We start from the raw sequence: 26,712 nt of genomic DNA on the forward strand, positions 1-26,712 counted from the left end.
AGCCAATATACTGTATTCAATTATAGTATTGCACCATACCAAACATATTGTATTTTCCCTATCGACACAATTTGCATTGATTCAATAAATTCTGTTTTGTACACCTAAAACTCCTAATTCCTCTTCCTCTGTCGGGAGTTTCTTCCTTTTTTTCCAAGGTTCAATTGTTATTTGGGGGGGGTTTTCGCATCCACAAAAAAAGTTTCAATGGGTGTACCGATCGGGAAGCCTCTTCAGCCAAAATTGTGGTATTTGTTATTTACCGTTTTCTGATCCATTTACAAACTACTTTTTTGCCACTCATTTTTGGTAAGAACTCAACCGCTCAGATCCATGCCCTCAACACTGTGATGTTTAGGCTAACTGGCAGCAAATGCTGCAAGCAAGCATCTGTGTCCAAATACAACAATGCTCTCAAGGCTGCATGGGACAAATTCCAAAATGACTGAAGATGTGGGATAACTTAAAGAGGGAAGAAAACTGAAAGGGGAAAAAGTAACAAGAGCACGATGAAAAGCAGATAAGAGTGGGGTAAGAAAGATTAAAACCAAACCTAAAAGTAAAAGAAATAGACACACAAAAGAAAACAATATAGATATATGAACCAGCAGGGATCTGGTTTATTTTATTAAATCTTCAAGTACCCTATCTACTGTCAACAAAAAGTTAATAAGTAGCCTATTTAGCAAAGGACATAAGCTATATGTAGGTTGCATAATACTGACGAATTTCCATTTTCTAATTGACAAAGGTAAATCTGCTAGAGTCTTACTTAGCCAATGACATAGCATAAACGGGTGGTTCTTTGACTACAAGCACTTTCATGTCCTTTGGTCATATATGTATATATATATATATATATATATTTTTTTTTTTACAATTTTCACAAAAAATGTCTCTCTTTGATAAATAAACAATAAAACTGTCTTAAAAACTTTTACCTTCTCTCCAATATTTTACTTTTCAATATCTTATACGCTTAAATATCACTGTTTTGCCCTTGTCCCACACCCGAACCTCATATGTTCAACGATTTAAATGTATTATAAATCGGGATTAATCATATGAATATTGATGTAGTTGTATTAAGTAGTACTTAAACAATCAAAAACCATGTTAGTATTTAATGTGAGACAATTGCAAATATTCATTTTTACACAAAATATATCTGTCACACAGTTTAACCGTCAAGAAAGATTGGTTAGGCAGTTACTAAGGAAGTGAACAGTGACAACGGAGCACATGTCTCATATGGTGGTTATTGTGATGTTCATGAGCTGCCTTTAAAGATAAATAAAGGTAAATATTGCTGGAGCAGATATTATTTTTATTGTACGTCATTTCCAAACATGCTGTAACTCCATGGAAGTTTGTATGAGGAAAGATTGTTTAAGTTAAATAAGTGTATTTTATAAGCTTTATAAATATCAAATCAAAGATAAAATGTAAAGCTAGATTGCGTTTTTTCCCAAAATACTGTAAAGATTTAATTTCCATCACAGTCATTGTGGAGGAAATGACATTTATGCTGTTATGCTGACAATATGGACTGTAAAAATAAATAGCAGTAAAACTATGTTTACAGATTAATTTAACCTATTATCAACTCACATTTTGCATTTCAACAGAAATATTTCAAATCAACATGTTCACTGTTTTCAAATTAAGATTTTCTACATCAACGTACATAAATTGTCATTTCCACAACACCCTGTCATTTCAATCACTACACATATTTAGTGTGTATATTATTATATTATACTATATTATTTGGAAAATATTCAAAAAGTTCTAATTATACATTCTCCATAATTTGTTAGATCATACTCCACTATATGAAATATTATTATTTATTTATTTCAAACCAGTGTTTACATAATCCAACATTAGATTTTATATTGAGGTAAATGTGTGTTAAGCCATTTGACCCTTGTGACATTTAATTTATTTAATTAACAAATGTATAAAAATGCAAAACTAGTTATAAATGAATATATGACTATGAAATAGTCATACATTTATTTGGGGGTGTCATATGTCATACAATTTCGAAACAAAATGCTATTTGTTTAGATGTGGTGGAAATGACATTAGTTCATTTAGGGTCAGATAATATGTCAAAAATGACCAAATTATGTTGTGATGGTAGTTCATCCACTCTTGTATCTTAAAACTAGGCAAATCAGATAACCTTTTGGGACTTTGATTAGTGTGATTTGGGAAAGTTTTTTTTCTACAAGTTCACAGGGCCAAAAGTGCACCTGGTTGAAGAAACACAGAATCACCCAAATATAAAATTTGAGGCATTTTTTAGGACTAAACTAGTCGGTCAAATACTAAGGGACTTGTTTACTCTGTAACCATCAAAAATAATAAAATGGCACTTATACAACCTATACACCCTTAAATGTCTTCTGCCTGTGTATTTGGGAATTGATCACACAGAAGAGGAATTGGGATGTCGGATGTTTGATAAAGAATATCATACACAACAAGGACAGTCAGAGCAGACGCCATCTGCTGAGGAGACGGAGAGATTCAGGGAGCCCTCACTCTTTATGACTCAGTGGTGGCATCAGCCATCCTGTATGGTATTGAGTGGTCTGTTGTAGCAGACAGGAACAGAATGAGCAAACTGTTCAGAGACTCGTTACCCCCCGGATGGTAACTGCACCGCGGTGTGAAGAAGAGATGCCGCAGGTCCTCCCTTCCTGCTGCAGTTAGGCTCTTTAACCTTTTGGCTATAGCATATCACAATACACATTTTTTTCTAACCGGTGTTCTGCTTAAAATTAATTTAAATATTGACTTTCAAGCTTATGTCAGAAATAATGATTCGCTATGTATGAGAAGACCTTGTGCATTTCCAAATAAATAGTGACTTTTACATGTATTTTATGTGCTTCCCGTTCAATTGAACTACTACGCCTTTAAGATTTCCCATGATTCCTCGCGGTTTATAAAAGTTTTGTTTCTAAAACCGGACGCTCGCGAGCGCCTAAGACGATCATAAGAGCAGAATATTACTTTAACGTTACAAAATCAACATTACAATGCAAAAACATTATCAACATTTTCTAAACCGTGATTGAAAATATGTTCAATCTGCCTTCCTACATATAACTCGTGTACTCTTTTTTACATCCGGGCATTCGGAAGGCTTGCTATCTGGGCTACACGCAGAGAACCTCGTTTCTCCCCGACCTGCCCAGGGGAAAGTCCCCGGACTCGTGGCAGAAAGTGCCTTGGATGATTCCAGTGTCGACACGCACTCCTCCTCTAAAGCTGAGATGCTCATATGAGCTGAGCTCGGAGATTGCTTGTCGGCTTTGTCAGCGTCACCAGTAATGCAAGTGAGCATGCACTGGCGCTCAAACAGAACGGGGCTCATTCTCGGAATGCTCATTTTACGAAAACACTTAACGTGATCATTGTATCCTTTAAACACAGTTATTATAAAGTGATTCTAACTTTAAACTACTTATTTGCAAGTTAGCTATTTCATGTTGAGTGAAACCAAGTGGTTGCACTACTTAACAATAACAACACATCAAGTGCCGGTTCGGTGCGTTTCGAACTTGCAGGGTGTGTGTGTGTGTGTGTAGTTCATATTTGTGTGTGTAGTTCATATTTGTGTGTGTAGTTCATATTTATGTGTGTGTAAATCATATTTGTGTGTCTGTGTAGATCATATTTGTGTGTACAGTTCGTATTTGTGTGTGTGTAGATCATATTTGTCTGTGTAGTTCATATTTGTGTGTGTAGATCATATTTGTGTGTGTAGATCATATTTGTCTGTGTAGTTCATATTTGTCTGTGTAGTTCATATTTGTGTGTGTAGATCATATTTGTCTGTGTAGTTCATATTTGTCTGTGTAGATCATATTTGTCTGTGTAGTTCATATTTAGCTTCTCATGGTCGACATCTGGTGGTTTAAATTGGACGTACAACCTTTCACTTCAGGCCCAGTTCCCGACATAATTTGAGGCAATCAAACTTCTCAATGTTGGTACTTAGGTATCAGTTAATGTTTTTATTATTTTTAACCTCTCTATTTTTAAATTTGTCCATAATTTCAAACTAAATAATATAACGAGCACTATCACACAAACCATGTGTCTGTACATTAGTACCCTAAATTGTTATGGGGCTGTATGACAATTGAATTGCTGTAAAGGTTGATCCTGTTTCATCAACTTTTGAGAATTGAGACACTTTTCTGTGAAATAAATCGGTTGGAAAAAAGCATCAGGCAATGCTAAAACATACTGTGGCTCATCTGTCACCCTGCATTTTCTACATAGAATATGGCTCGCTAGTCTCCATTTTCTCTGTGGTGTCACCTTCCTGCATGACAGAGGGAGAACAAAGACACTTGTTTTACTTGGGTAACACCACTAGAGGGAGCCCCAGATTTACAACATCCTCCACTAATTTACTATGACATGATGGCAAAAACAGACACCCATTGACAGACTGTAGACTACTGGATTAGGCAGCACTAGGAGAGATTACAGCATCACATGACAGACCCTCCAAATGGTGCCTGCAAGTAACCTACTTCCCACTCTTAAGCAATCCCATCATTCAGTTGGAGTGGGTGTGGGCTCAGGAAGCAGCAGCATCACAAAGGTTCAGCTCCTCCCTGCTGTATCATGGAGAGGGAGGGAGGGAGAGTCAGAGAGAGGATCAGGGTCAGCTTGATTCCAGTCTGTGTGACGAAGGCAGCGTGTTTGCAAATGAAGAGGAGAGAGCGTGTGCATGTGTGTGAGAGAGGACGAATCAGAGAGGGTTAAAGAGAGAGTTGGGGGGGGGGGGTGCGATTTTGTATGTGAGGGAGGCAGAGAGGAAATCCAGGCAGGAGGAGGAAGGGGACATAAAGGGAGGAAGGAAAAGGGGATAAGGAGGAAACAGACAAGACAAGGGAACCCAGATTAAGAGGAGAAGATGGCTGAGCCGGAGCTGAAATCACGGAGCAGTCGGGATAGCATTGCCAAGGCGGTGAGCCTGGAGAAGATGGGGGGTAGGTACAGTGCATGCTCAATCTCCTGTAGATACCACATGGTGCAAGGCGGCATTATCCCGCCATGCGCTCTGATGCAACATTGCTTAATGCCAAAGTACATTCTGTTTGATTTTGCTGTTAAGCTCCATCATTCAGCTCTTAATGATTATGTGATGTTGACAGGTGAACTAGCTGACAGATGAGGAGTATGCACTCATATTACCCAATTAAAGACCTTGTGTGCCTTATGTGTGCCTACTTTCCTTCCCTGCTTGACACATGTTGTGACATTAGAGAAAATGCTGTTAATGTGGTCATGAAAGTTTTGTATATATATATTCTGTACATTGCGATAGCCCCAGGGAAGGAAATAAAAAACCCCACTATTGATTGACGTTTGTTTTAGTCTTCACACACTAAATGTTTGTACCTCAAGTGTGAAGCTCTCTTATTTCATCCCCTGTTGATGTTTTCTTCTCTCCTCCAGCAGCTGAGGTAGACCCAGACCAAGATGGTCTGATTGCGGAGCAGCCGTCATCTCCGACCACCCCTATGGTATCTGCTGATGCTGTCACCAGCCCAACCGGCAGCTCACCCGCCAAGGGCGAGAAGATCGTGCTCAAACGCAGCATCACCCTCTTTAATGGTGTGGGAATGATCATAGGCACGATCATCGGCTCCGGCATTTTTGTCACTCCTACGGGCGTGGTCAAAGAGACTGGCTCGGCTGGGCTCTCCCTGATTGTCTGGTCTGTTTGTGGAGTGATCTCCACTATGGGTGCCCTGTGCTACGCCGAGTTGGGCACCACCATCACCAAGTCAGGGGGTGATTACACCTACATTTTGGAGATATACGGTGAACTGGCGGCCTTTCTGAAGCTGTGGGTTGAGATGCTAATAATACGGCCTTCATCCCAGTATGTGGTGTCCCTGGTGTTCGCTACATACCTTCTGAAACCCCTCTACCCAAACTGCGCTGTGCCTGACAGTGCTGCTAAGCTCATTGCCTGCCTGTGTCTTAGTGAGTGAGAGATTTTTTGCTGGTTTTTAACAAAGAACAACTGTAGAAGCACCTTTTCTTAAACATTACAACCAAATTCAGTTGTATGATTCATTTATTCTGAGATGACTTTACCTCTAATGTCCCCGCCCTTTTTCTCATTTCCTGTAGCCTCTCTGACATTTGTGAACTGTATCAGCGTGCGAGCTGCCACCAAGGTCCAGGACTTGTTCACAGCTTCCAAGTTGCTAGCCCTCATGATCATCATCCTCTTTGGCTTCATCCAGATTTCCACAGGTGAGTTCCACCTACTCACAGATGAACAGATAGAGTCATACAAAAGTCACAGCACATTTCAGACTGTCTTTGTTTTTCCCGTTAGTTTATAGTTTGTAATGGTCATGTAATGAGCATGCAGCTATAATAACACATTAATCACTTAGAATTGTGTCATTTCTCAACTATATATCAATTAATAACTACCAGCTGGGTTTTGTAGTCTTTTGTGTTTCACTACCTGATATCAGCCCTGTTAAACATCATGATGAACATGTAAGTAGAAGGAACAAACCAGAAAAGTTAAACAAGTGTATTGTAAGATTGTAAATATCAAATAACAAGCAATGACATTAACACTTAAGTGTTCAACAAAACTGGTGGCGGTTTGATGTTTGTGAGCATGTGATGAAGGCTGTGCCAAGATTAAATTCATAGTACAATTCATCATCCCTAACTTGTCCAAATTAACGCTAATTTAATCCACATGCCTTTTGATTTAATGTAAAAGAGTATTAAAGTATGATTAATTGATCAGTTAAAAAAACAAACATGTAATGTTAAGCTCTGTATTTGTGCCTTTGCTTTTCACAAGTGTCCAACACATGGCTGCAAACAGTTATAACAGTTATAAAATCAATTCCTAAATGTTTTCATTATTTACTGCAATATTGATGGTAATGAAAGTGCCAACCTTCTTCTCAAAGTATAGTTTTATCAATTTTTGTTCAATCCAGATGACTGTATGTTGGCACTACAACCTAGGTTAATTTCTTTTGTCTCTAATGATCAACAAATAGTTGACAAACACTAATGAGTCCAATCAAGCAGACTGCCCTCCTTTCACTCTGTTAACACACATACTGAGTTTGAACACAAGGCCTGTCTGTCTGCAGCCAAGTGATTGGGTCTGAGTATGACAGTATGTGGGGGTGCTTTAAAGATGAATTCTGCCAGGCATAGTGTCAGACATGACCCATCTGTACATCATGCTCCTAAAAGAACAAGATGGAATTAATACACTCATATGAGGGTCAGAGGCAACTGCTCCTTAAATGATTCATATGTGCAATGTCAGCTCAATCTTGTAGAAAAGGATAGCCTTTAAACTTACATTTATTCTTTACAAAACTGAAATAGCGGAGCATCTGAGTGAACTAGTCGCGCCATTCAAATTTTTAAAAAAGCGGGAAGACAGGGAGGCAATGGTTTGCTCCATGCTACATCTGCTGCTCTCCCCCCCTTTTGCAAGTCAAGCTCACCACCATTGTGCTCGACACTGTGTAACCATGGAAACTAGGCGGCAAAGCTGTTGTCACACTGTGGTCTTTCAAAGCGCACGGGAGAAGGACAGAGTGAGAAAATAATGTGTGTGTGATAGGCCTCATGGAGAGCAGAGTCATTAGCATCTGAAAGCGACAGGTAGAGAAGGGAGTCCTGCTCAACAAAGACTCTAAGCACACACACACACACACACACACACACACACACACACACTCACACACTCTTAAACACTACTTGACAGTTTTTCCTTTTTTAATGATAGCTGCTGTGAATACATCTGTGTACTTATTAAAAATATATTTCTGCTCCTTTTCAAATGTCACTTGGACAGGGTCTGATTATATTTCAGTACATCAAAGCAGATGCTCAAACCGTGAGACAAAGTGATCAGATAAAGACAGAACAGGCAAGTTCCTGGTTGCAAATGTCAAGCGTGTGAATGGGCAAGCAAATGCAGACTGGCATTCATGCAAGAAATAAGAAGTGACAGCAACCCTCAATTTGAATCCAGAACAGGCCTGTAAACCCACAGGATTACTTCACTTTGGTTTCTCTTTCAGTTGTTTTACTTGACTTTATTTCTTCCTATCTATGTGCAGGTGATGTGCCCTACCTTACACCTGAAAAGGCCTTTGAAGGCAGTAAAACTGGAGTGGACAACATTGTCTTGGCCTTGTACAGTGGTCTTTTCGCTTTTGGAGGCTGGTAAGGGAACTGTAACAATTTAAAAAAGAAAAAAAGAAAAAGAACAGACCAGAAATATAGTTTATTTATAGCAGCTAACTGTTTGCCTTTGCATTGCAATGTCATTTCAAGTCTTTACCCAGTCCCTAAAATAGTGCTCCTGCTCCATATTTTCTTCCAGGAATTACCTGAATTATGTAACGGAGGAGATGATCAATCCAGAGAGGTGACTTAAATGTGATGAAGGTTGTATTGAGGATTGTACAGCCTCCCCTGTAAATATATGCAAACACCATGACTACCTGCACCCATGATTTAACTTATTTATCATCATTTGACTGCATGGAGAAAAGCATACTAGATTTCCTGATATTTGAATATTATCAAAATCCAATAAAGTAGCAGCCTTAAAAGTGCTGTGGAGTCTCAAAAATAATAAGAAAAAATATGCTTTGCATTGGATTAAACTGCATTTATCTATGAACAATGTGCTTTTTTATTTTTTATACATTTTATTATATAGTCTAGCATGACTTATCACAAACTTAGTCAAACATCAAATATAGAATGCAGTGCAGTACTTTCAAATGTTCTGACAGAATTTGTCTCCCCCCCCTCCCCGCAGGAACCTCCCCTTGTCCATAATCATATCAATGCCTATAGTGACGGTGGTGTACGTTCTTACCAACCTGGCCTACTTCACCACCATCTCACCACAAGTCATGGTCGAGTCCGAGGCTGTTGCTGTGGTGAGCTTTACACTTCTCTCATAAGAGCTACAAAAATCACAAGAGCTACTGGCAAACTTCACTTCAAAGGTTGTGTTTTGACATAATGGGAGCTTCCATAATTCATATTGTTGTTTGGCAGAGTTTTGGGGAGTATCATCTTGGTGTTATGGCCTGGCTTATTCCTGTCTTTGTGGGATTGTCCTGTTTCGGAGCTGTCAATGGGTCCTTATTCACCTCTGCAAGGTTTGTATTTGTTGCATGCTATTGTTATACAACAGTTTATGACATTTGTCTTTTCCTGAGTTAACAAAATGAGTTGGAGTTTGGAATGAGTGTAGTTATTATGCACTGATGCATCGGTTGAAAATGAGTATTGGCTGATATTGCCCAGCTGTGAATAATGTGCCTTGCACCGATGTCAGTAGCCGATGTGTATCTGTTGTGTTGCATCAATTTAATACTGGCAATAAAAACTTCACTGGCTGATTCAGAGTAGATGTTTATTATTGGACAGAAGAAGTCACCTATTGGGCAAACTCTGAATGTTTTTTATAGTCAAACATGAAAATAATACTGGCAGTCTTACACTGTCTCTGAGAAAGATCAGCAACATGCAGTTTGGAAAACATGTTCCAGTCACATTTCACGAGGAAAGACTTCAACAGCAATGTGAATACTTCAAATCTTGTAGCTTTATTGAAAAACCGACACAACGAATTAAAAAATATTGAAGAAAAAACTGTTTTGGAATGGATATGATCTGGTGTTTTCTCATCTTCTAGGTTGTTTTATGCTGGGGCGCGAGAGGGTCAACTCCCTGCTGCTCTGGGGTTGGTCCACACAGACCTCTTCACACCAGTGCCGTCCCTTATCTTCACTGTAAGAACCCTCTAGCTAACAGCCACAATAAGTTTTCTTCAAACCACTTTTTCCAACAAAATTTGTTTTAAAAAATGGTGAATTGACTCCAGGCCTTTTCAGACTACTACAGTAGTTATTCTTTTAAACATGAGTATTCCCTCTGTACTATGAGATACTAGTTATAACTTTTGATTGCAAAAAACAAGATATGTTTCTATATGCTTTATACTGTTTGTAAGACTAAAACAGCCTTGTCTTTCTTTTTTTCAGTGTTTTCTGTCCATGCTGTACACCATCTCTCAGGACATCTTCTCAGTCATAAACCTCTTCAGCTTCTTCACTTGGCTTTGTGTTGGGATGGCCATTGCAGGCATGCTCTGGCTGCGCATTACCAAACCTGACCTCAGAAGGCCCATTAAGGTAGAATGGCAATGTCTAAAAAGTTCTATTACAGGTTGTGTATGCTTGTTGCACTTGAGATCTCTATCTATGAAAAGCCATTTTAAGACTTACTGAAAGGCAACCAAGACCTTTCATCTCCCTGAACCTCAGCCAGTTCTTTGTCTGTCCAAAACATAAACACGTCTCCTGGTTTCATACAGCACCTACATTTTTATTTCATTGTTTATTTTTTTTATGAAAGCCCCATTGTACCACTGCCTTTGTTATTATCTGGAAGTGGACCATGCTGTGTTTTCAGGATGAGGGGAGTGGTTATAAGCACAAGTACATGACTCTTTGTTCCTCTTTCATCATGGTAATATAACTTTGACCATAGTCTTTTATCTTTTCTTTTGAGCCTGAGTATCTGAACCTTCTTGTTTTTAAAGTGAACCTCTTATAAGGTATAAATAGAGCTATCCTCATACTTATGTAAACCACTTTTGGAACCTGTACCTTTAATGATCAGTTATACAACTGCAGGGTCTGAATTTTTTGCAATAATAAACTGCCAGTTCAAAATGTAAAGATGCATTTAAATCAGCATGAGCTGTATAAATGTAATGTGACAATGTAATGAATGTCCACATAACATTGGGATATCATTTTAACAGTAGCTGGTTGTTGTTTCTTCATAAAGAAAGTAACTATTTTTAACCAGGAATGGAAGAAGAACTCTTGCTTTGTCGTTTGCTGAAGTGAAAAAAGCAATTTGACAAAAGAAACAACAACCTTAAGTAGTTGAAGCTGTATTTTCTTCTTAAGCAATGGAGTCAAAAATACAGAAAATATTAAGAGAAAAAAAATTGCTAATGCACATTAGCACATTTTAGCATTTAAAAAACAGAAACATTGCTGGGTACATTTTTATTTATCCTCTGGATCAATCAATTAAAAAAAAAAATCATTCATGCATAGAATGCAACTACTAAGTTTATTTATGCATTTCAAAATTGTAATCAATAAATGCGTTATATGAACGTTCCAGTTGCTCACACTTCCAAAGTATTTGAAGCAACATCTTTAATTTTAGAAATGATTACTATATGACCAAGCAGAAATGTCCCAAAAAGACTTTGAAAATAGCTAACTACGATATTTCACAAGATTGGTTCTATAAAAATATTTTGATTTTGTCACATAGTTTTTTATTGTCTCTTTTCTAACAGGAACAATAAACTATGCCTATTATGTTTTCTTCCATCAGGTGTATCTCTTCGTCCCTGTGACTTTTGTTTTGGGCTGTGTGTTCATGATCGCTGTTTCCTTCTGGGCGGCTCCATTCGAGTGCCTGATAGGCTGCAGCATTATTCTCACAGGCATCCCAGCGTACCTCCTGGGCTACAAGTGGAAGAAACCCCATGTGGTCAAGAAGATGCTGGGTGAGCCAAGCATTCATATTTTTTTAACAGCTATGTGTATTTGTTCAGGCATGGCTGGAGAAGCATTTATTACACTTTGTTATGAAATTCCTGCGAGAATATCTACTGATACGCAGCACTGATACGTGAGTTTGTTTGTATAGTTAGTGCAAGGGACACAAACCAAGATGTTGCTCAGATGTTTAATACTATCTGAAGAAATCTGACCTGTACTAACTGAGTGAAGGAAAAAAAGACATCGCTAATATGAGTTGTTTTATTTTCCCAGAAATCTTCACCATGTTCTGTCAGAAGATCTTTATGTCTGTTCCTGAGGAGAGGGAGCAGCATGAGGCCGCTGAATAACCCTGGACAGACGGAACAGGATGAAGGAAGGATGAGGGGATATTATGTCTGCAGATTCTTAACATGTTTACATTCATTCACTTCTGATTTGGGCTACAGCTGTTTTTTTTTGTTTTGTTTTTTTATCTTCCAAGCCAGGTAACTCACAGAAATTGAGCCTTGCAATTTGCTGTTTTCATACAGTAAAGTTATGCTATTTTGTAGAAGGTAGCATATTTTATGAACACTCAAAATGAAAAAAATAATTTGATCAAAGAGAGGTTTTCCATTCATTGTTCTAAACATATTTGACGATTATATCTCCTCAAATGCTAGCACATGCATATACGTACGTATGGTGCATATTAGTTAGCTGATGGAGTCATATACCATCAAAAGCTACATACTCTAGTGGCCTATTGTTCACCTAAAATGTTGAAATGAGTAGCTTAGTGAGACAAGATATTTTGACTTACTTTACAATTAACACTCACTAACAACCAAACTACACATACTTTATTGTAATTTTTAGTTTCATAGAATTCTAAAGAAAATTGATTTTCAAGTTTTACTTTCTGCTTTAATGTTAGATGGAGGTTAAGAGGTCTCATAAAAAGCATTCACTGAAAGTGTACATTAAGGTCAGGGTTTAAAGAGGAATGAGCTTTCTAGCATAGATCACTCCTACTCAGTACTACAGTACTAATATTTATGTTAAATATTAGTTGATTTTCATTTTTGTATTTTTGTATTCACTTGTAAAATGAACCCACATCCTAATCTTAAAGCACAACCTAAAGTGAGATAGCAGTGTATGTAATGTTCCTTTAAGATGTGTTTTTGTAAATGAGGTCTTTCTGTATCATTTCATTTGTGTATCAGACCATGTTAGAGTCCTTTCCATATTTGATGAAATGACAGTGTATACCAGCACATGTTGGTGAGGCATTAGGAAAGTCTTTCTGATTGTATAAAGTAAACTCAATTCTAGTGTTAGTGTTTTGTATTGTTTGTGTAGACATGCCATTGCTGTTATTCAAGTTTTTGTTGGTTTTATTGAAACTATAAGACCAAAATGAATGTTGCAAATTCATTGACATGTGCTTTGCCTTTAAAAAAAAATAGAAAATGTACCTTTGAATCAAGGTTTTGTGAGGTTTTCCAAAAATGACTGCACGCACTTTCCCATTCTACTCTAGATCCAAAGGAAAATAAAGGAGGGTGGAGGTTGTGCCGGTTGGGAAAGTTTTTTGTTCTTTTTGTATTTTTGTACAAAATAAGACTGTTCCTTTAAACATAAACCGCTGGTAAATGGATGATAATCCTTAACTCATTACAATCACAGTCCACTTAATCGAAAATGGATACTAATGTGTATAGGTTGAAGACAGCCAGCAAAAAAAGAGGCAGTCTGATGTACCCCCCCCCCCCCCCCCCACCCCCCATTTTGAGACTGAAGTGGTCTTCTCTCTTTAACATAACCGTCACCTTTTTCTTATGAAAATTGGACCAAGCCATCTCAAAAGATCAGAGTTTATAAATACCACTGTGGATTTTTTTTGCCTGAAAAGAGGAAAGCATATCAAATCTCCCTAAATCAAATAATGATAATGACATATTTAAAAAAATATATACCTTCATTTGTATGCATATTACAAATGCAACTTTTTATGATTATACCCTCCCAGAAATACATCTGATTATTTTGAAACAGGGCCTTCATGTCGAAACACACACATCCAGCATATTATATGAGCATATCATTTATTTTATAAACAACAACATTTGTAAAAAATATTGCTGTATGTATTAATTAGATAAATTAAAGGTATGAAATGTAATGGAGATATTATTATTTTTAATGAAATAATGCTCTGTCAGTTATTGTAACTGTTTATGTAAGTGACCATGAAAGGTACACATATTAATATAAATATTTTTGTTCAAAGTTTGCCTGGTTGTTTATGTTTTTTAAAGTAATGGTCAACAAAAGATGTTTTCCTCAGAGCATCCTAATGTACCTTCATCAGTAGACAAAAGGACTGCTAGCCTCTCTCCAGATAACACACCAAAATAGAACAAGCAATTCCAAATCACAAGATAGCTTCCATCCAAATGAGGATGTTTCACAAGCGTGATTTTCTCAAAAAGTCGACTTGAGGGTGTTATCATTGGAGATATCAAGTGTTTGGTTCGTGATCTGTATGAAACAACCTGTCCCTTCTTGTTTGTCTGCTCTTGTTTGTTGGCCGGCAGACAATGATGCGTCTGATGACAGTGCTGTCAGCAGAGTTCATATCCGTCTGAAAAGGAAATGAGAGGGTCTAAAGGCTACAGATGAAACGAGTATCAGAGCTGCTGGGTGAAATATTAGCGATGGGAGATTGGACAGGCAAAGAACAAATATTGCACAAGTGATGTAACGAGTATTTTGATACCTTTTGTAAAAAAAAAAAACGAGGGCATCATAAAGGAACTGGAGAAGCTCAATCAATGTTTGAATAAAAACATCTGCCTAAAAAGTTTTCTTAACAGTGAGTAAAAAGCAAGAGTAAGTCCCAACAGAAACATTCTGAATTAACAATCCCATACATGCATTCATACACTTCTACAATTTCTTTTAAAAAATGTATTAAAAATAAATGTTTCTTTCAAAGGATCCTTGCTGTATTTTTCAGATTTGTGTGCAAAATGGGATGAGGATGTAGCTTTGATATATAAAACTAGCTGATATGTATGAGAAACTGCATAGGCAATAAAGGCATTCTTTGCTTCCATATACATACAAACTTTGCTTGCACAAACATACGTACTCCCACTAAACACTTACAGATATATACATACTCTCATGATTACATAAACGCTTGCATATACATACATATTCATGCATACATGTATGTATGTGTATATATTTGAGTAGAGCGTATGTGTATATGTGGGACATATGTATTGGTATGTGTGAATAAAATATGTTTGTATTAGTAAATCAATTAATCAATCAATATTTATTTGAATAGCACCAATTCATAATGAATGTTATTTCAGGACACTTCACAAAAAGCAGGTAAAAGACCTTATTCTGTTATATAATATTACAAAAGAGCAGGTAAAAGACCTTACTCATTGCTATATAACAAATACCCATGTGAGCAGAGAATGCACTGTGTCAGCAGAGTATGTATATGTGTGAGCAGAGTACTTATGTATATGTGTGAGCAGAGTACTTATGTATATGTGTGAGCAGAGTACTTATGTATATGTGTGAGCAGAGTACTTATGTATATGTGTGAGCAGAGTACTTATGTATATGTGTGAGCAGAGTACTTATGTATATGTGTGAGCAGAGTACTTATGTATATGTATGAGCAGAGTACTTATGTATATGTATGAGCAGAGTATGTATATGTGTGAGCAGAGTACTTATGTATATGTATGAGCAGAGTATGTATGTGTCAGCAGAGTACTTATGTATATGTGTGAGCAGAGTACTTATGTATATGTGTGAGCAGAGTACTTATGTATATGTGTGAGCAGAGTACTTATGTATATGTATGAGCAGAGTATGTATGTGTCAGCAGAGTATGTATATGTGTGAGCAGAGTACTTATGTATATGTGTGAGCAGAGTACTTATGTATATGTGTGAGCAGAGTACTTATGTATATGTATGAGCAGAGTATGTATGTGTCAGCAGAGTATGTATATGTGTGAGCAGAGTACTTATGTATATGTGTGAGCAGAGTACTTATGTATATGTATGAGCAGAGTACTTATGTGTGAGCAGAGTACTTATGTGTGAGCAGAGTATGTATATGTATGAGCAGAGTACTTATGTATATGTGTGAGCAGAGTACTTATGTATATGTATGAGCAGAGTATGTATATGTATGAGCAGAGTAGGTATAAAAGTGTGAGCAGAGTACTTATGTATATGTATGAGCAGAGTATGTATATGTATGAGCAGAGTATGTATATGTATGAGCAGAGTACGTATTAATATGAGGCAAAAGCTTTGCATGTAAGGAAGCTGCCGTGCAACAGCCAGTAACAGAGAAGGTAAGATATTTATGTTTTTTAATGTTTTTTTGGTAAAACTTTACATTATTAAAGTTACTGGGGAATGAATGATAAACTAACTAGTTAACTATTAGTTGATGGATATATATGGTACACAACATTTTCCATGGTTACTAGGTAATGAATGAGAAACTACTAGTTAACAATGATTAACTGGGTAGATAGTAACTCATCATCAAATCATAGAGTAGCTAATGATTATCTAACAGATAATATATGCAAGATAAATGACACAAAATGTTGCACAGTAACTATGAAACAAATGAGAACAAACTACTAGTTAACTATCAGTTAATGGGTAAATACTAAATAACTTCTCATCAAATTCAATGAGTAGCTAATTATTACTTAATAGACAATGAAGTAGGGAAGCTACTCAATCCTGAATCTTCACCCAATCATTACTTACTTTTTTGTGTAGCCCATTGTAAAGTGAGACATCCTAATGAGTTGTTACTCAGTACTGAATCATTTCCTAATCATAACTTACTTCTTTAGTTCACCTCATAATAAAGTGAGGCATCATACTGACTGATTGATCATTTTACTGAACTATTAGCTATACATACAGTATGTAAAGCTGCTTCCTGACTCTTTATAATTCTATTGGTTTACTCTCAGTTCAAGATTCAAGATTCAAGATACAGTTAACCTTTGACTTGTGGAATGTAAAAAGAAACTACTGCATTTGTTTGTTCAAGGCCCGACAGGCTTGTTTTATTTGGAAATAAGAAAGTCTTGATATAAAGTAAGTGTAAGTGTTGCTATTACAAAAGTTATGTTGTTAAATAATGAAGAGATCCCAATGCTGTTCCCTCCTCGTACTCATCCTTATCCAATCCCAGTTTAATCATCATTACAGTTGCTAAGGTTATTAGACTGACCAGTAGATGAATATACAGCTAATACTATACATACTTTTACCATTATTACTGGCCGTAGCATTGTAACTATAACTCTATCTTATTCAATTGAATGTGTCTAAGACTAAGGACATGATCATAGATCATTTCAGATCACTACCAGGTTCTCCTTTATTTAAAAAAACGGACCTCAAGGGTAAAACCAAACAAAATGTGAAGATAAAAATGGAGGAGATTGAAAAATAGGATACAATGTTCAAGTTATGAAATAACTACTTTCCACCAATAATCGTACACAACACCCTGCTAAAATGTATTATTTACAACATGGAATTTGTGTTACTTTAACATTTATAATTTCCAGTAATCTTTGTTTTAACTTCCTTATTAAAAAAATTGAATTGACCCAGTCTGCCACTAGATCGGGAGGCAAGGTTTGTAAAGAGTTTTGGTTCTTAGCCTACTTCTTCACTAAATCCAATTCTAGGAGCTTTTTAACTTTATGTTTTTAAATTGATGTTGAAAATTATTAATCTTTAAATTTTACATTAACATCGAATCAAAGAGATGTTCTTGTGTTTTCGGAGTTGAGAAGCTCAACAAGCTCAACCACAGGCCGTGGAAAGCCTGTTTATTTCTCTTTTAAATGGTGCCACATTTGTAAGGAACATGCATTTGTTGGATGAGCAGCAGAGCTGAGTATATGGGTTGCGGCCATGAAAAATTTGACAAATCTTCTCTGCCAATGCCAAACCGCTGCCATGACTGCCCTTCACCGCCAGGCCCGTTGCGCTGGGGTCGGCACAAGTGCACTGGAACCTGAACATGTGGAGGAACGTTAGGTTCAGCGATGAGTCTACATCAGTTAGATAGTAGGGTCAAAGTGTGGAGAAGACACGGAGAACGCTATGCAGATTGCTGCACTGATAGGGAAACAGCTTTTGGTGGAGGCAATGTGATGGTGTGGGGCGGCATCTCCCTAACTGGAAAAACAAGGCTTATCATCATTGGAGGAAATCTCAATGCAGGCAGATGTAGAGATGAGATTCTGCAACCAGTGAAAATCCCATATCTCCACAGTCTGGGACCGAACTCTTTCCTCAAAGATATACAACGCTCACACCCACAGAGCGGGCTTTATCAGAGACTACCTCTAGAATTTGGGAGTGGAGAGGAAGGAATGGCCTGCCTGCAGTCCTGACCTCAACCCCATTGAACACTTGTGAGATAAGCTTGGTCGTGCAGTTCATGCCAGAGTGACCAACACAACCACATTGGATGACTTGGCTGAATGGGATGCCATCCCACAGCAGTGTGTGACCATGCTGTTGTGGCTGTGCATGGTTCTTCCACATGCTACTGGGGCTCCTGTTTGTTAAATTAATAAATTGTTAAATTGCCAATATGTCTTGTTTCTTCAGACTACAATAATCCAACCCACTAAACGACATCAAACAAGAGTCAACAGCAGAATAAGCTGTTTGGCAGAGACAATTTGGCAAGTTTTCATGGGCGCAACCCACTTACTCAGCTCTGCTGCTCATCCCACAAATGCATGTAGCACCTTTTAAACGAGAAATAAACAGGCTTTCCAACGGCATAAGATTTATTGCCAAGAAGCATCGTTACAACAAAGAAATAATCCACCAAACACAAATTTCCTTACTTTTTGTGCAATGAATAGTCGTATGTATATATGCCAAGTGTTAAGTGGAGTATGAATATATGTGCAAGCAAATATACGTATATGTATGTGCAAGGAAAGAATGAAAGCTTTATGCGAGCAAAGTTGAATGTTACTGCAAGCAAAGTATGCCTTTGCGGCTTCCCATATCTTTGTGTTGTATTTTACACCACAACAATGTATTAATTCTGTCTGTGTTGTTGTCTTGTTGTCTCTTTGATTTGAAGAATGGTTTTAGAAAAAGAAAATAATTTATATTTTGTAACACCAAAGTAATTTACTAATAGGTCTTTTAAAGGACATTTTATAATCTTTATTGGTAGATGTTTCTTTGCTTATCTTCTCTTACATGTTTTGATAAAATGTGTAAATCCTTGTAGTGTCAAGGACTAAGTGGTTTTTACACACATTTTCTCAAAATGAGAAATGTAAGCATCCTACACATATGGCTTTTTTTACTTTACTTTTACTACAATGCTTTTTTCCCTTTATTTATATAATTATTCATGTTAGGATTAGGTAAAACTTAAATTAACTTGAGAATCTATTATGTATCCCAAAACTAGAACCCACCAGCAGATGGAGCTAGAGGAACATTCTTAGGAGATGGTAACACAGTCAGTAGAGGTGCAGACCAAGCTTCATTATTTTTTTTTGCAATCATCCAGTTGTGATCAGCCTTACCAGTCTTTTTTATATATATATAAAAACATCTGTTTTAAAGATAAGTGCTTTATAGGTTATATATTGTTTTCTTACTTATTGACATTACAATGCTATTCTTATTTTTCCATATGTAAATATCTATTCACTTTCATTTTTATCAGTTTATTTATTCAAATAAAGGCTTCCTCCAAGGTGATAATAATTAACAGTTAGGTAACTTCAATGTTGTGTTTCACCAATAGTAAGCTGACTCTATCCCACTTTAGACCGGGGCACTGAAAAACAACACGTTTGCTGAATCATCTCTAGGGGGCACTGCATCATCATGGAGAGTGAAAGAGAGAGAGAGAGAGAGAGAGAGAGAGAGAGAGAGAGAGGAGGGTGGAGGGTTGATAGATTCCATTTCTATTTTGCCTTTAATCCAACTGTAAAATTCATGGGGAAAAGTCATTTTTTTCTTTTCAGTCAGTAAGACTGTTTTCTTCAACGCATAGTTTCATCATCACACCTTTACCAAAAAGATGACCAGCGGGCAGAAAAATGTTGCCAGTTATAGCGTATCGATCATGTCAAGATTTGAAAAGGAATAAGAAAAAATAACTGTACAAAGGTGAACATTCACAACATAAAAGTGCACTGGAAGCTTAAACTCTACATTAACTCTTCTGTTAAAGCTATGATAAATCTTTTTTACATCAAGTTATATTTAAAGTAATTAATGTGCACATCATATTACTAATTAATGTCTTTTGACATAATGATGAAACAACATCAAAACAAATGATTGCAAAAAGTAAAGACATGCACATCATTTCTCCACTTAAAACATTTTATTACAGACAAAAGAAAACAAAAGAAGTAATCATGACACAAAATGAAGCTAATGCTGGTACACTGCCAATGCACCAACAACAATTTCTGAAAAAATATGTATTATTCTAATAAAAATCATGGTGTTTGATCAATAACAATTAATAATAATAATAATAATAATAATAATAATTCTTAATCACCCTGATGGAAATAAGCCAACATTTTACTTCATATTATTCATAAATAGATGTAAAACCTGCCATCAAATTAAATAGAATGACCATATTGTAAAACATGATTTTCAACAAAACAAAATGGTTCTCTCATTACTGGCTTTACAAATTAAAGAAATACATTTGGCAGGTTTATACACAAAATTAAAATGTTTACCCCCATGAATGCTCCTCACAAACGCAAATCCTGCTACAGTGAAAAAAAACAACTTCTGAATTATTTTTTCTTCACAAAAAAATGATAAAGATGAGTTTAACACAATTCTAAAACACCTAATAAAACTAGTCAAAAACTTTAAAACCCACTGTTATGTTTTTTTTTATTTAGTAACATTTCACATTTATCAACTCTTTTTTTATTCACCTGTACAAGTGGTGTTGGGACTATAGGGGAGGTGGGCAGGGTTACAGGTGAAGGGGCGGTCCTTATTGACCAACAGGGGGAGGAGCTAAAAGGAGAGGTATCAACCTTAGACCTCTACAGTTCTGTAACGTCCTGAGGCCATGTCAAGAGAGTGACTCTCTCTATCAGAGCTCCACCATGTAAGGAGGAAATATTTTTCAGTATTACATTTCTCTCTTGTTTTAAGAGAAAAAGACCAGTGAACACAGTTTCAACACAACTTTTAGTGTGTGTATTCCCTCACTGAATCCGCCTGCACAAAAATCACAAAACCAAACAAAAAGAATGTTTGAAAGAAAAAGAGAGCAAGGGACTGCAGCTAAATACACACATAAGTGGGGTCCGTTTCGTGATATATACAATCACTCTGTGAGAAAGAAAAGAACTGAGCGAGTCCTCTAACAGGGGCAAGGATGATTTACAAATGTCTTATGTGTTTGAGACTATCTTCATAACATTTTTGCTTTGCCTTCATTCAGTGTGGGTGTATCAGTCTGTCCTGATTTACATCCACCCCTGCTGAGGTGACTTTCTTACAGTTTACTGTATAAGCTTTTCTCACTCAGACCCCTATGCTTTGAGTATGCTTGGAGCATTTCATCTCCCCAATGAGGGCAGTCCATGGCAAACACAGTAATGGAGGGAAGAGCAGAGAAAGCATCTTTGAAAAATTCAAAACAAAACGAAAAGACTCTTTTTTGGTCTTCATTTCCAGTATGTTTGCATGAGCTTAAAGCTCACTGCCCCAGCAAAAAAAAAATCACTGGTAAGGAGAAAAAAAAGCAAGAGAAGTGCCTTAGGCTTCTGGCTGATCTAAGTGCTTGGCAAATAGGTGAAGTTACTGTAGCAGTATTTGGGATTTTCAAAATCCGTCACAAAAATAGGAGAAAAAATGGTGTAGAAGCAGATACATTGATGACGTTGTTGTTATGTTGGAAAGCTCCCTGGAGTCTGACATTTGGAGGTCTTTCAACTTCAAGTGAGGTAGAGAGGCTTGTCCCGAGCTCCCATGCCACTACTGAGGAAGAAGAACAAACAATATTAGTGTTGATTAGAGCAAATGTACTGTAAATACTGACTGCATGTATTTCTGTTTATTTTTTAAGTTACCAGGAAATCCTAGCAAATATAAATGTATTTCAAAGAAGATCTGAATAAGAAAAAAGCTCCAGCAAACATTAAAGCTCTCAACCAACAACAGAAGACAATCAGTGAAAAAGAAAAATATAAAAGTCAGAACTTGCAGATCACTTGGAACTTGAAATTTCAAACACAAGGTCTGTTCAACAGTTATCTTTTCTGACAAGCTGGAAATAATTCAGTACCCTCCAAAACTCCAAACTACAATGATCTGACACAGAGGGGGAAGGTTTAAAGCAAAGACTCAATCTACTTCAAAGAGCATCAAATACGATTTGACCCAGGCATGATCCCATTTGACATCCAGATGAATCAGCTCTAAATACAGGAGATACTTCCGCCTCTCAGAATAGCATTACCAAGTTTCAGGTGTGAGACAAACAACATTCCTCTTGTACCTGCTTGAATAGCTTGATTCAATAAGGTAATGTGTGCTGAGCGAAACACAGGAAAACTTAATTGGATGTCACAGTTTTTCCAAGCTCGCTAATAGCATTGTTCTACTGCTGCGTTACTCATTTAAATTTCAAGGAGATGCTCTGCTTTAGTAGGGAAATCACAGTTTATGATTAATGCTGTCAGATTCTCTAAGTGTGAAAGGGAAGTGGTTCAGAGCAACTAATTTTCCAAATGAGTAACTGTCAGACAGCTACTTACTATGCCCAACAATCAAATGTCCCCGATCGGATTTAAAGAAGCAGAGACAGTTTTACTTTGGTCGTTCTTTATGACACTCACTTGATGTGATTTCTTCCACAACATTCACTGCTCCCACAACACAAATATGGAGGTGATAAGCTCACCTGCAGTGGTTGGGTCCACAGTCCCTGTTGCAATACTCGCTGTCCCAGTCAGGGTTCTGGCCGTGGACTTGGTTAGGGGCACCTGGAGACTGTGAGCCCCCGACACTGTTCTGGTAATCAGCCTGAATGTGGGAGAATCCCTGTGGATTAAACAAGAGGAAAAGAGAAGGGGAAAAGAGGTTGTTGATTTTTAGTTTTAGAAGGCCAGCACTTAGACTCTGCTTAGCCGGATTACAGTACGAGATGGAAACATAAAGAGCACAGAGATGACAACCCCCAACACATATAGACTCAGAGGGAAAGGGAGAAAATAGTTTGTTTGCGGATCAAAGTAAGACCCAAGACTTTAAAAAACGAGCTTATAATGGGGTGTGTCATATTGAAAATACTGACTTCAACTAACTTCAAGCTTATCATGTAGCTACATGGGTGTAGTTCTAGCAAGCATGTTCCAAACTATGAAAAGTACCCAAACAAAGCCAACAGTTTACGTTCAGTAATGAGAATTAGCAAAGTCGAGGTAACCCTATAAACCAAACCATCTACACCCCTTATTATGCCTAATTATGCATAAATCTGAGCCTTATTATAATGACAATTATAAGTCATAAAAAATGTTACCTCCACACTATTTTTTTCCAATAAAGTAAAGTAAAATATAACTTTTATTTTTAAATCAATCTGTTAACGTGTTTAATTTTTGCTGTTACAATGGTCTTTAATGGGTATTCCTTGCTTTCATTTTAGCCAGCCTCAAGTGGACAGCCTGGGAACTGCAGTTCCTTTTCACCTCCGCATTGGCTAGATTTTTCAACACCTGAGGTTGATGCTTTGCTTAAAGCTAACTGAGACCTATTGTGCATTACAGTACATTGTTTTCCAAGTTTTCCTATCATGACAACAAGAGCAACCAATAAAAGCGTTGTATATAACTGAACATTATTGAAAATTCTACAGAAATTGCATATAGTGATTATATGAGGAGCTTAAGTATTTATGTTTTAAATCATTTTATTAATGGTTGCTAGTCATACCTGTTGGCTGAGAGGAGGGGAGTGCAGAGGTGCCTGGAGCCCCATTTGGTGTGAGATGATTGGCTGCGACTGCTGCATGCGGATTGGCTGGTTGAGCAGAGAGCTCTGGTGCAGGGAGAGCTGGGCATGGGGGTGAAGAGGGGGGCTGATCTGGAAGGGAGCTGGGGGAGAGGCACTCATGCTGGGCGGCAGCATCTGGGATTGGCTGAGGGTCTGGGCAAGTGCATGGCGGGGTGGCCCGGCGTAGCTCTGGAGGTCCGACAGGGGGAAGGAGCCTGGCGGGCCCAGGTAGGGTGAGGAGGGCTGGGGTGGCACGCTGTATAGGGGCTGCTTTGGGGGCAGCATGTGGGAGGGCTGGCTGGTTTGCTGGGCACTTTTTGGTTCAGGGTCATTGTAGGTCTGTGGAAGAGCATAATTGAAACAACTGTCAATTAATATTCATAAATTACATCTTATCTGTAAACTGAAACCATTAACACAACACAATAACACATCAATCATCATTCATTTAGAGATGATCTCTCTTTTTTTAATAGAAGCATCCATTACACTTAAGAACATCTTTTAGACCTGACCTGTATCTTAAAAAGGAATCTATTTATTTATAACCTTGACCGTATTAAAGGGAAATTTGCAATTTTTCACAATATTAATACTGAAACCTGGCGGAACATGGCTGTTAACATTCAACACTTGATTTAACATATTACAAGCAATAGAGGCGCACATTTAGAGGAACAAGTGTCTGTTTGCAGTAAAGTTTCTAAAAACGCAATCTTTTTCCAATAACATGTCATATCACGACACATGGGGGACTCAGGTCTCTGATTCTGCCTCACATTTACAGTATTAAGTGTCTGTCTGCCTCTTTCTCACTCTTTCTCTCTTTATGAATTACAGCAGCGTATGCAGAAAATACAGGATAAGCAGTTTTTTTTTCAGTAAGAGCCTGTGTTTAAATTATCCATATGAAATGATCCTGGATTAACGGGGGAGGAGTGATGGTTAGCAGGAGTCATACTGTGAACAGCCAGCAGTTTTTTAGAGTTCACAACGCAGCGTAGTGAAGATACAGATAATCCACAGAGAAAACAAGCTGATATAATGCAGATCTGTCTGTGTATGTCTTGCTCCACCCTAACTCTTTATGGGGGGGGGGGGGGGGTCTCCTGAGTTAAGGCCGTACTATTTACAGTCTATGGGTAAGACGTGACTTAAAAATAAGACGCGGAAGTAGCGGACAAAGCAACGATGCTATGATGAGAATATTTGCCTTTATATCAATGCAACGTGTAGTTAATCTGAATCATAATATCAGTTTAAGAGCAGAGAAGAACATAAAGGCGACCAACAAATGTAACGCAGCCGCTTCATTACGTGCACAGAGATCAAACTTCCCCTTGTCACTTCACATCCAGTTGTTTGTTTTTGATCGAGGATTAAAAGCAAACATACTAAAAATGTGTATTTTAAACTATTTTGCTGCACACAGAAGCGCTTCTTGTCAACAGACAAGGCAGACAACTGCTTGGGGCCCCCAGGCCAGTACTTAAAACCACAGCAGAGGCTCAAAACGTGCAACGTTTGCAATAACAGTAGGAGACCTGGGACCCCATCTTACAGTACTCACACATATTATAGTAAATGACTGAATGATGCTTGTCTAGCCCTCAATATGGACGAGAGACACTTTAATTCATAACTTCTGCTGAAACATGTTGTTGGTGTCAGATTATTTATAACATAATGGGGATGAACACTGTTTGGTACCCCTGTGAATTTGTTTTGGCTTGGGCCCCAACAGACTCCAAGTCTTCAACATGCAAGGTGCCCCTTTAGATATTATGAAGTCGGTACAGTACGTCAGCCATGACGCCGAACTAGGCTCTTTGTTATGACATACTGTCTTGACTTTTTGTTTCCCATCTTAATACCCTTTCTTTTAGTTGTACTCATCTATAATCATTGAAAGGAAATGTCTTTCTAACTCTTTGATAAAAAGCTTGACCGAGGTAAGCTGGCCGTTTCCACTCGCTTTCAAGCTAAGCTAGCGTTCCACAAATTTCTATCAGCTGCTTCACCACAGAGCTGTCTTACACAGTTACATTGATCGTTTTCAGCATATTGATGCCCTCTTTGAAATTAGACTGTGCGTAGCAGTCAACCCTTGGCATGACAGCTTTCACTAGTTTCACATTACTTCACACACACTCGCAGATAAATTAAAAGGGTTAAGGTTGAAAAGGGATGCATTACTTTGACGTCAAACACCAAACTCTAAGGAAATCACCCAAACTTAAACTTTCAGACTTTTTGAAAGTATCACTCTTTACAGGTGCAGCAACTTCATAACACCCCATCTCACTATCCACCCTGCCCCACACTCTTCAGCCCTCTGTGATGAGCTGTCAGATTGCTCATCTATAGTCATCAGTGTTGATTAGAACGTAATGGAGCCCATTTATATGAATAGACCTGCGGCCCGAGGTAATGATCAATAGACACCTTGACAGATAGATGGGAAAAGGAGAGGGCACACACACACACACACACACACACACACACACACACACACACACACACACACACACACACACACATGCATTCATTCACACACATACACACACATATATGCAGAGGCCCAGGCAGAGAAATTAGGCTGTTTGCCTGCAGAGCAAATGGAATGACAAAAGGAATCTTCCCCACACTACATTCTGTATTGTTAATACAGGACGGCACTAAACAATACAATCTACAGCTCTCGTCATTGCCTTTCTTTATTCCCCATCCTGCTACGCTGGTACATAGCAGCCATCATTCACCAGGCAGAAAGGATGTCATAGATCTGAATTAGCAGAAATGTGTCAGAGTTGGAAACAACGGGTGAAGCCTATGACTGCTTGCACTGATATGGATGTACGATAATCGATTATCTAATCTGTGACACAGGTGTCTATGTTCATATTTTGATGTGTGTTTTTTTTACTGATGCACATAACTCAGACTTG

General features: G+C 37.7%; 2 protein-coding genes across 3 annotated transcripts in view; one reads left to right on the top strand and one right to left on the bottom strand.

Moving 5' to 3' along the window:
* Positions 1-4,652: 4,652 nt before the first annotated feature.
* LOC132989650 (large neutral amino acids transporter small subunit 1-like) lies at positions 4,653-13,234 on the top strand. Its single transcript, XM_061057385.1, has 11 exons — positions 4,653-5,024; positions 5,494-6,027; positions 6,178-6,303; positions 8,166-8,271; positions 8,432-8,476; positions 8,876-8,999; positions 9,121-9,224; positions 9,764-9,860; positions 10,113-10,262; positions 11,491-11,665; positions 11,934-13,234. The coding sequence occupies exons 1-11, from the start codon at positions 4,949-4,951 to the stop codon at positions 12,008-12,010; spliced, it is 1,614 nt and encodes a 537-aa protein (XP_060913368.1). The 5' UTR covers positions 4,653-4,948; the 3' UTR covers positions 12,011-13,234.
* Positions 13,235-20,089: 6,855 nt separating this feature from the next.
* LOC132989243 (thymocyte selection-associated high mobility group box protein TOX-like) overlaps positions 20,090-26,712 on the bottom strand; it is a 74,116-nt gene continuing 67,493 nt past the window's right edge. For both annotated transcript variants that reach the window (XM_061056721.1, XM_061056720.1), the window contains 3 exons: positions 23,705-24,103; positions 22,671-22,810; positions 20,090-21,745 (listed from right to left, as the gene is read on the bottom strand). In XM_061056721.1, coding sequence (XP_060912704.1) covers positions 21,703-21,745; positions 22,671-22,810; positions 23,705-24,103 — 582 coding nt within the window. In that variant the 3' untranslated portion in view covers positions 20,090-21,702. The remainder of the gene's footprint in view (positions 21,746-22,670; positions 22,811-23,704; positions 24,104-26,712) is intronic.

Source organism: Labrus mixtus, chromosome 15 (assembly GCF_963584025.1).
Source record: "Labrus mixtus chromosome 15, fLabMix1.1, whole genome shotgun sequence".
Lineage (NCBI taxonomy): Eukaryota > Metazoa > Chordata > Actinopteri > Labriformes > Labridae > Labrus > Labrus mixtus.